The following is an 11,417-nucleotide window of genomic DNA, read 5'->3' as shown; positions in this document are numbered from 1 at the left end:
AAAAATGCGAGTCTCTGAGCAGGCCGCGTACCGCCATTTATTCGTTTGATGACTTCATTTGGACGCGCCGAGTGCTGTAGCGATAATGCGCTATTGTTTACCCTTCGATAGTGCGCCCTACGCTGCACGCGCCACGACAGACAGAGACCACTATATTTCCACAAGCCCCGACCGCGCGTCTAAGCGGTTCACAGATAACAATCTCTCTCGCTCACGCGAGCCAAAAAGCCACTCGCGCGAGCGTAACAGCGCATTCACTCGTAAAAACAGGTAGTAGAAGAAATAATAATCATCTTTACGACTTCTCACTCTATTCAGCACCTTGTTACGATACTGCGCGCTCATTGTGGCCCGACCGAGAAGTGGTTGTAAAATCTTTTCTTTACTACCCGTTTCACTAATTGTACCTTTATGAGTTTACGACTTTTGCGGCTACTCGACAGTAGTAAAGTCACTTAGAGGCTTTTGTGGAGGGTTTTTTTTGCGTTTTAAGTGTTCGGGTGGGTGTTTAGGAGAATAAAAGTCAAATAAACTTAAGTAGCCACTTTGGTTACAACTTCCGCTCTTATGATTTACAGTGGCTCGAGACTTGTTATTTACAACGCGAACATTTATTTGTACGTCTGTAGTTGATCGGTTAATAATAGGTTGCAATCAATAAAAGCGTTATAGTTTTTCAAGCGGCCACGTGCGTTCAGTAGGAGTGATAAGAAAGGGAAAAGAGAGCGTAACTGATAATATTTAATAGTCATTAGCGAAAAGGGGACGGCGCAATATACGGTGTTGGTCGCGGCTCGCTCGGAAGGCAGGCGCGGCGGCGTGGCTCGCCGGCGCTTCAGTCAGTAGCTTGCGAGAGCCGGGTCGCGCCGCTACAGTGAACGCTCGCTCGCTCAAACACGGTCCGAAACTTCGCTCGCGACGCACGCCTCCCGCGTCTCGCACGCTCCAAAATAAAGCACCGACCACGTGATCGCGCTCGCTGTGACAACCGCTTAAAAACTCGTAAAACCCGCGGCACGCGCTACAGAGTCGTAAAATAATCGTAAAAAGTAAACACACATCAACTCGTTTATCGCCGACGAGGCCCATTATGACGCTCGAGTGACGTATAAGCGTATAACGACGACAATAAAATTATCGAAAATTAATTTCGGATTTTAGGAGTGACATTGGCGGAGGTCGCGTTATCACGGCGATGACATAAGTGTTTCTAACTGAGTGACGATAGTGATTGCGAAGATGAACTCTTACTTTGAGCAGGGTGGTTTTTACGGGGCGCACGGTGTGCACCAGGGAGGCGGCGGCGGAGATCAGTACAGAGGGTTTCCCCTGGGGTTGACGTACGCTCAGCCGCATGGGTTGCACCAGCCGAGACCGCAAGATTCCCCTTACGATGCGTCAGTGGCGGCAGCGTGTAAGCTGTACGCGGGAGAGCAGCAGTACGCTAAGGCGGATTGTTCGAAGACCGGAGGGGACCAGCAGAACGGTTACGGCGGAAAAGAGGGCTGGGGCTCGGGACTGGGCGCGCTCGTGCGGCCCGCGGCGTGCACTCCGGAGGCTCGGTACAGCGAGTCGTCGAGCCCGGGCCGCGCGCTGCCGTGGGGCAACCAGTGCGCGCTGCCAGGCGCCGCCGCGGCCGCCGCGCAACCCGTCCAGCACCAACCCACCAACCACACCTTCTACCCTTGGATGGCCATAGCAGGTCAGTCTCATTCACGAATAAAATAGAAGTCTTAATCTCTATTAGAAAATCTTCCAAAATTGATGTCTATTAAAATTTAAAATTATAAATTATCTACTCTGTAAAATCGTAAATAAATTAGTAACTTTCAATAATTAATCATTGACTTGACCGCATACCATATGGGTCGGTCTTCAAAGTAAAAGCGCTAAAATGGCGCTTCCCGAAAGCCTCGTGATGGGCCGTCCGTGAATCTCGTAGGAATCCAATAAGAACGGGCTATCAGGTAGTGGCCAATTTCGCGGCTCAAGTGTCAATAAAACGCACATAAAACGAACGACCCTCGTCAGACTTATTGATACGACAGATTTGAGACTTGAGTGTCATTTATAATCTTAAGTCATTGACGTCGACCTCCACTAATTAGACCCCATAAAAGAATTTTGATCGACGATAAAACAATAAAATTAAATTTGAATGGGTCATTATTAATTCGCGCCTACTTATACGTTTATAAATGCACGTTTTATGGCGTGAGTAAGTATGTAGCTATTTTAATAAATAAATACTGTATGATTTTATTTGCGCTGATGAGATTGTTTTACGTATGATTTAATTAATGAAATTAGAACATTTTCTACATCATGACTTGATTGCATACTTAGTTGAGATTTTCAACTAGGTACTTATTCGGCATCTGTAAGAGTGATGCGTACATATTTTTAACCTGCCATAAATTGGTGTATATAACACCTATGGAGTTGCAGGCTTCCATAGGCTACGGTGACTGCTTACCATCAGACGGGCCGTATGATTGTTTGCCACCGTCGTGGTATATTTTTTTTTAAATAAAATTGATTTTTTGTGACCCAGTTCCTTTAATTTTTTAAGTGTGAATATTTATATAATTACATATTTATTTAACATACAATTATTACATTTTATTATGATAAAAATAGACTATAACCTACTATAATTATAAATTAAATAAATTAAATTATAAAAACTTAAAATTAATGTGTACATTAAACTTAAAATAAGGGTCTTATTCTTTTAATAAAATTTATTAAATGCCATTGAATGTTTCCGAAGAGCAAAAAAAAATGTCTGACATAACATGTCAATAATATCCATCATTTTAATTATAATAAAAATAATAGATCAATCTTACAGTTACATTTTAGATTAATCAAAAGAGAGATTCGTCTTATCTGACTGAATTAGGAACCCATATGTGATATGATTTAACATCCCAAATAACCTTTTCTTTATTTTTTAGAGTGGGCACTGGGCAGTAGGCACTTCAAATCAGTCCAGCCCCAGCTAGTGAATGCTAGGTATATTATCTAGCAACTAGGTATTTTCTTTAACTAGTTATAATAAAATAAAATAATAATAATAACCGGGAACTCCACAAATAATAATTTGTAAATTATTCACTTGATATTACATATTTTTACTAAGTTTACGAAAATATATGTTCAACACTTTTTTGGTACATATTATAAAATTATAAATAAGTAAATAAGGCTAATAAGTATTTTTGGATTCATATGTTTTAATCCAAAAATAAGAGCATAAATTTAATCCATTTTCCGATCCGATATCCACTGCAGCAATGCTACGAAAATCGAATAAGATGTGCTACGCGTCCGATACAGTGCTACGACGTAGCCGGACGTACTACACTACATATGACAGAGCTCACCACACGTTATGTCAGCGTAGCGTAGGTTGGATCATTTGTTGAAACTTGCACCATTTTCTTAAATGAGTAAAAACAAATTTTAAATGAAATCATTACATTAATTGCCTTAAATAATTACCTTTGGTAACTTTACCATGTAAGTACATATTGCAACGGCCTAATTTTTTAATGCAATTAAATTAATCTTTAGACCGATAAAACTGGTATCTTGTTTAAACAACTTGTTCAATAATAACAGAGTAAAACTCGTTTATTAAGAAAATAAATATTCATAATACTACAATATCGTGTAATTATTTACAAGTTTAATTTTACTTGAAAATCATGAAATATTTCAATAAATATTCCATGATTTACAAGTACAATTACCGGTATGATAACGGAAGCTGTAGCGATATTGAAATATGTACTTATTAAAAAAATACTCAAATAACATAATTTGTGATAGGTATTCGTTTCATTGCCTACAAGCCCTGAACATTTTTTTAGATAAGTAACTGGTTTTATTACATATTATTACGAGTGTAATGATAAATTAGCTTATTACATATGTTGATAATAAAATATTTGTACTTCCTAATTCAAAAAATAATATAGTTAATCTATGTAGGTACGTGAGAAATAAATCATTCCTGTCCAATTTCCTTACATTTTTAGATTCTTTAGATTTTTTGATTCACCAAAATGACGTAATAGTATAAAATGTTCACACTGAAAATTTTATATTAAGTATTTAAGTACTTACTTAGTTATAAAATGTCCGAAATTTGCCTATATATAGAATAACTTAATGTTGTATTTCCTGCATACAATTCAATAAACAAAAACATAAAAAATGAAAAATATTTAATTCTGAAGTAATACCGAAATTGTAAAAAAGCATTGTTCTTTCAAATAGGTACCAAGTTAAAACACGAAGCGTCTTTTTAGCGGCCCGCGTTATGGCGGGAGCGCGCGCGCCGGGTCGACGACCCGATCTAGTTTGGGAGCATTATTATTAACTTGAGTGCCACTGGCCATCGACAAATACTCACTCGATATCTTTTCTTCAGCGCACAAAAAATCGAAAAGTACCTAAGCAAAAAAAAAAACTCCTCTCGCAATTTGTCGGTTTCGAGTTTAGAATGCTAATGAGAACACCACATGATGCCTAGCGGGATTGGATTTCCAAGGAGGCTCATAACTTTCATTCTGATCAGTCCAATGTTTTTAGTTCGAAACGGATCCTAATTAGATATTTTTAAGTGCTATTGAACTGCAACGTTTAAGGCGGTCGAGTAAGACTCGAATCGAATTAGAATCCGAGATTGGAATCCCATTAATCTCGGGTCTAGCAGTACCACGTAAACTCACGCATAATTAATGCGACGCGCGTGTGGTCCCGGTTCTCATAACTCATGCGACTTGATAAAATTAAGTAACACGACCTAAAAAAATAATAAAACAAAAATAAGTAGTCGGACTGTCGGCCGTATTTCATTCGGGGTGCACGCAATGGGCCCGCGAAAACAATACAAGGACGCGGCCGGACCGTGCCCGTGCAACCTCCGACACGAGCGTCCGGGGTCACTGCAGGCTCTACAAGCTAAATAACGGATTAAAAAAACTGTAAAAATATAATTTAATTTCAATTTACGTTAAAAAATATGTTGGCTGAGATTTTTACTGTGCATACCTATTTGATCATAAATATATTCCTAAAAATGTTTTTTCAACGTCGCTATTTTTGGGCCACCCAATTGATGTTGTTTAGAGTTTGCTTTTTGCTTAATTTACTAATATTGTTGTTTCACCTGTTTCAAGTACAGTAAACCACCCCTTTGTTCGTTTCTATATACCTACTTACGCATTAAAATATTCAAATAGGTACCTATTTGTAAAATGTCTAAGTGCAATAAGTATCATATTGTTTACATACAAACCTTAATAAACTGTACGATAGGACTAAGTGATGATAAATCAACTGTCAATTTTTTTAAAGGTAATGAAAAGAAACAAATATTTAATGTTTTAATTTATACAGGATGATTCTTCAGTCGTGAACAATAACCACATATGACACATAGCCGGATAAAGCTTCCTTAAACTAACGTGGAGCGCTAATTAAAATGACAATAAATTAGTTCCTTAATAAATTAACAATTTCAATAAATATCCCTATTTATCAACATTGGTCACTTAATTGCTGTGTAAACAACGTAATGTTATGGCTTGTGAAATTTACCAATTTCAATACCTATTCCTTTTTTTGATGTTTCTAGTCAGCAAAATAAGTAGCAAATACAAAAAAGGTTAAATTAAATAATATGATTAATTTCATATGCCATGAGGCCGTGACAGTTATATGTAACAAGAGTGGGGTAACCCAAGAAACTCAGTAAATGTAAGTTAAAATTTACCAAGAGACTCTGTAAATGCTAGTTAAAATATTAATTACTTATAACAAAATACGTTTAGAGTGCTTATACTAAACATACTGAAGAAGAAACACATATTTTGATCACAACATATAAATCGCCCTGTATTATAAGTTAAAAAATGTACCTTCATGTCCGAAGTTCATTGATGTCATTGGCCAACGATATTTTTATAGAGTCCGTCTATAATAAATGTCATAATTTTATATAAATTTGACATGGTTAATGTCATTGAAATGTTAGAGTATGCAAAGTTAGCTTGGCCCGACTCTACAATACAACGCAATAATGACATTATAGACAAATCAAGACAACATTTCTTTTTCCAATCTACAGTCGTGTATCATACAAAGTTGCGACTTGCCTTGCATCTTTCATCCGCAAACCACATCTAACCCCAGCCTTGGGACCTGACCCTATAATTTCTAAAACTGGTTCCAAAATTGGCGACCGAATAATGCTCGGGGCCGAACATTTAAATGCTCCTTCATTAAAGGGAAATGAGATATTGTAATCACTAGGTTACTTGCTTTTTAAATATTATTGCGAGAAATCGCTTTTTGCAAGTGTGAACAATCTTCCATGAGCTAGTAACATTGTTTTGGGTGTGCAAGGGAAGTCACTTTTTTAAAGGCAATTTAGAGATTAGTAGGTGTCTAAAAAATAAAATTAGGAATGTGACTTCTTACGAATAAATGACTTCTTTAGAAACTAGGTAGGTTTATCTGTTTTTTTTTTGTAATAACAATAAATATATTAAAATAAAAAATGGTAAATAATAAAAACATTCCGATCTAAATGCCATAACATGAAATGTTCAGTATATGTACCTGATCTAGTTCTAAATATTCAGATAGTAATAATACAGTCAGCGTCAAATACTTTGGTTGCTACAAAGTATTTGACGCTGACTAAGATACTTGTTTTCCTATTATTTTTGATATACATTAAAATCAAATAATTTTAACTACTTACTGATATATTAATTATAAATAGCACAAAAGTAACTAACTCATACTTTATCCTTATAAGTTCGAACTTCGAACGTATACCTAGTAAGTACTTACGAAGTGGCCTGTCTGAATGTTTACTCTACTTCAATTCTACGTCGTTCAAGTTGAGTATAATAAATAAAAATGCTAACACACACACTTCTTACATATAAATTTGTGTTGTTTTTAATTTAGAAAAATAAATCGATCTTCATCACCCATCCCCATTTTTTTGTGAATTAAATGAAAATATCCGTAGCGCAGTCATTATTAATTGTTCTTTTTGATTGTAAAATAATAATTTGTAAACTTAAATTACCATTAGGAGTACCCTTAACAGTTTCAATTGCACATTACAACTGTCAACAAAAGAAACTACCTAAATAGACATTAGTTTAAAAGACTTACTCAATAGACGGCAATGGCACCCTAAATTTGCTGTAGAAAATGAAAAGGACTTATTAACAATAGTAATTTCAATGTCCATACTACCTTTTAGAATAACCGTTCCAGAAATTGGCCCGTCCACCGCACACCACCAAAACAAACACGGATACACACAAAAATGGCCATAATAGCGATCCGTAAACTAATAATGGGGGAGAATATGTTTTATGGTTCCTGTTTTGAATACCGCATTTTTTAAACCTTAGTATACTACAAACCGTCAAAGCACTGACACGTCTGTAGCGAAATAAGCATTACATTGTGTTAAAAATGTGGATTAACATTCTAAAAATATGATATGATTGTGCCGTTGATAAAGCTACTCAAAATGTACAATTAGCAAAAAGTTGTTAACTTCAAAAAGCAAAACCGTTGTATGAGGAAGTTGTAATTAATTTACTTTAACGCCACTAAAGCGCATTGTGAAGTGAAATAACTCAGTCAAAAAAATAGTGGATTCGGAAACGGTTTGACGGGCAATGGCGGCGGAGGTGTGCATGCGCACGTTGCCCGCCTGTCTGCGCCGCCATCTTGGATGAGATCGATCATCGCAGCAGCTGTGGAATCATCAATTTTGTGCACTTTTAATAGCGCATGTTTGTGTGTGATGAATTCGGTCGTGTATAAGTACGTGTTTGGTTAGAAATGTTTGTAATCTGTATTTTTATGATTTGTATCATGTAACCTACCTATTTGTCAATTAAATTAAATCAAAATGAACTCAAAAGAAGTGGAAAAACTAAAAAAATAAATTATTTCATTTACTGTAATAAAATTAAATTACTTAAATTTCTATGATGGTTCGACGTAGTCAGGTCATAAGTTCTGTCACAAAGATTTTTACTGATAAATAAAAAAGCTATAGGTACGGATCCCTTATTATTCATATATATATATGAGTTGAATGACTATGTAATGCTGAATTTCTTACAATATAATTAAACGTAATTAGCTGATTTTTACTCACTTTTGTAAAGTATAATTTTTCTCAATCAAGTAGTAAATAAAGTCGCGATCTAAATTATATTACGTTTAAACTAATTATATTACGTTTCGATGAGTATAAAATAAGCTTTCAAACCATGGCAAACTTTTTAAATAATTTATATTACATTTTATCAGTCATTCAAAACCTTTGTGACAGAACTTATGACCTGACTAAGTAAGTATTATTGTTCATTCAAAAACACTCAGACTTTTGTGTGTGTTGTTGTGTGACAGAACTATGAAATTTGCTTAGGTATCTACTTTTTTGACCAATCTTCCATTGATCCTCATTTTAGTTAGACACATAGTTAAAAAAGTACATTTCAACTGTAAACAATTGAAAACTGTTGTATAATAACCGGCCAAGAGCATGTCGGGCCACGCTCAGGGTAGGGTTCCGTAGTTACTCTTCCGTCACAATAAGCTAAACTGGAGCTTAAAGTGTAGTAAATGGACCCTTTCACCCCAGTTAAACAAATAGGCAAATTTGCATAATCAGTACCTAATTAAAGTAAGTCTTTTTACTATGAAGGGAAAACTTTTTGCGATAACTCAAAAACAGCTAAACTGATCATGTCCGCTATAGTTTTCATTTAATGTCTTTCTTAAGCTCTACTTTCTCAATTTTTATCATATTTTTTGGACCTATGGTTCAAAAGTTAGAGGGGGGGGGACACATTTTTTTTTTTCTTTCGGAGCGATTATCTCCGAATACATTCACTTTATCAAAAAATGTTTCTTGAAAACCCCTATTAGTTTTGAAAGACCTTTCCAACGATACCCCACACTCTAGGATTGAAGCGAAAAAAAAAATTCACCCCCACTTTACGTGTAGGGGAGGTACCCTAAAAAAAATTAAATTTTTAGATTTTATTGCACGACTTTGTCGGCTTTATTGATTTATATATCCATGCTAAATTTCAGCTTTCTAGCACTAACGACCACGGAGCAAAGCCTCGGACAGACAGACAGACAGACAGACAGACAGACAGACAGACAGACAGACAGACAGACAGACGGACATGGCGAAACTATAAGGGTTCCGTTTTATGCCATTTGGCTACGGAACCCTAAAAATGATTGTAATTCTATTATAAGTGTAGTGACATGATAAGTAGTCTGAGTAGATAAGGCACTGCCTCTAATTTATACAATAAGTTTAAGCATCAAATTCACAAAAGAGTCAAAATACCTACATTTAATGCCTAAAAACTTGTCCCTTTTCAAATTGAAATGAAATTCTAACGCAGAAACTTCAGGTAACTTATGAGAAAGTTACATTTAACTATTTTCAAATTTAATACAATTAGCTTACAACTCCTTAATACAACTGTTTTATTTATTTATTTGAACTTTACTGCACTCTAAAAATAATTACAAATGGCGGTTTTAATGCCTTAATTCTCTACCAGCCAACCATAGGGTGCAGTGAGAAAAATAATTCAGAAAACATGATAACTAAAAGCAATTTTGGATAACTTTTAAAAATTTTGGACATTAACAATATTATACTCTAGTAAACTCTTCGTTTTCCTGCAGATAACTCTGTTTTTATTACCACTGGTTTATTACTATAATTTATAAAATGAAATTAATACTATATAACAAAATATTTATTTAAAATACTTGGACTCCAAGTGTTTCTTGTTGCTTATCACTAACCAATGCTCTTCCTGCATTTTTTTCTAATAAAATATAACGCAGTTGTTGTTGGGGTTGGGACATCCCATTTTTAGGGTTCCGTAGTCAACTAGGAACCCTTATAGTTTCGCCATGTCCGTCTGTCTGTCTGTCTGTCTGTCCAAGGCTTTGCTCCGTGGTCGTTAGTGCTAGAAAGCTGAAATTTGGCATGGATATATAAATCAATAAAGCCGACAAAGTCGTACAATAAAATCTAAAAATTTAATTTTTTTTAGGGTACTTCCCCTACACGTAAAGTGGGGGTGATTTTTTTTTTTGCTTCAACCCTACAGTGTGCGATATCGTTGGAAAGGTATTTCAAAACTAATAGGGGTCTTCAACAAACATTTTTTGATAAAGTGAATATATTCGGAGATAATCGCTTAGAAGAAAAAAAAACGTGTCCCCCCCCCCTCTAACTTTTGAACCATAGGTCAAAAAAATATGAAAAAAATCGTGGAAGTAGAGCTTAAGAAAGACATTAAATGAAAAATATAGCGGACATGATCAGTTTAGCTGTTTTTGAGTTATCGCAAAAAGTTTTCCCTTCATAGTAAAAAGACTTTAATTAGGTACTGATTATGCAAATTTGCCTATTTGTTTAACTCGGATGAAAGGTACCGTTTTATCCCTTGGTTAACAATTTACTATACTTTAAGCTCCAGTTTAGCTTATTGTGACGGAAGAGTAACTACGGAACCCTACACTGAGCGTGGCCCGACATGCTCTTGGCCGGTTTTTTATTTTTTTAAATATCGGCATAAATAATATAGTATTGTGAAAACTTCGCTGCAGCGATGATAGACTATTATATAAAACATTATAAATATTCTGAATGAATATAACAAAGTAATTAAATATTATCTTTTATTCACTAATTTGTCTCTCGAAACAAAATTTTTACTTACACAATTTCTATTACCGTAAAACTACACAACTATAGTCCAATACTGCAACTACGGTCCACAAGTTCGAAAGGAAATTAAGTATCTATACCAATGTTCCTTGTGGTTTACTCCTAGTTTTACCTTCCATTTATAAACATACTTTGCCTTAGAACTACAAAAATATAGTAAAATACACACCTGAACGAGAAAAATTGAGTTTATTTGTGGACCATAGTTGGGAGCTTTGGAATATAGTTGGGTGGTTTTACGGTAGGCATTAAAAAGTATATTGGCCCAAATATCTTTTTACAACGTAAATATCGAATATTTTATGCAACACTGCCAACATCTTGAGCGTTGGGAAATCTAAATTTATCGCACTAGGGATCTGGTTCCCAGCCGTGACCTAGGAATCCTAGGTTGTTACGCGTGCATTGGAAATCACTGCCACGGCTAAGTCTCACTTTGCATTCTGTACACAGTAATCTTTGCAATTGCTGGTTTGAGTTGAAAGAATCTTGACTGGATCTATCCAAGATCTAACTTGTACAGTATCTTTGCGAAAGACAGCTTTTGACATTAAAATTACCTAAAACATTATTTCTAAAGCGTATTCTA

The 11,417-nt window shown here is 35.3% G+C and overlaps 1 protein-coding gene across 1 annotated transcript in view; it reads left to right on the top strand.

The window, feature by feature from the left end:
* The first annotated feature begins 405 nt into the window (after positions 1–405).
* Positions 406–11,417, top strand: part of LOC133515978 (homeotic protein ultrabithorax) — a 172,591-nt gene continuing 161,579 nt past the window's right edge. Inside the window, exon 1 of the mRNA XM_061848634.1 lies at positions 406–1,702. Within this exon, the coding sequence (XP_061704618.1) occupies positions 1,240–1,702 (463 nt within the window). The 5' untranslated portion in view covers positions 406–1,239. The remainder of the gene's footprint in view (positions 1,703–11,417) is intronic.

The sequence above is a fragment of the Cydia pomonella genome, chromosome 3 (assembly GCF_033807575.1).
Source record: "Cydia pomonella isolate Wapato2018A chromosome 3, ilCydPomo1, whole genome shotgun sequence".
Lineage (NCBI taxonomy): Eukaryota > Metazoa > Arthropoda > Insecta > Lepidoptera > Tortricidae > Cydia > Cydia pomonella.
The sequence above is the reverse complement of the archived record's forward strand: the minus strand, read 5'-3'. Positions and strand labels throughout refer to the sequence as shown.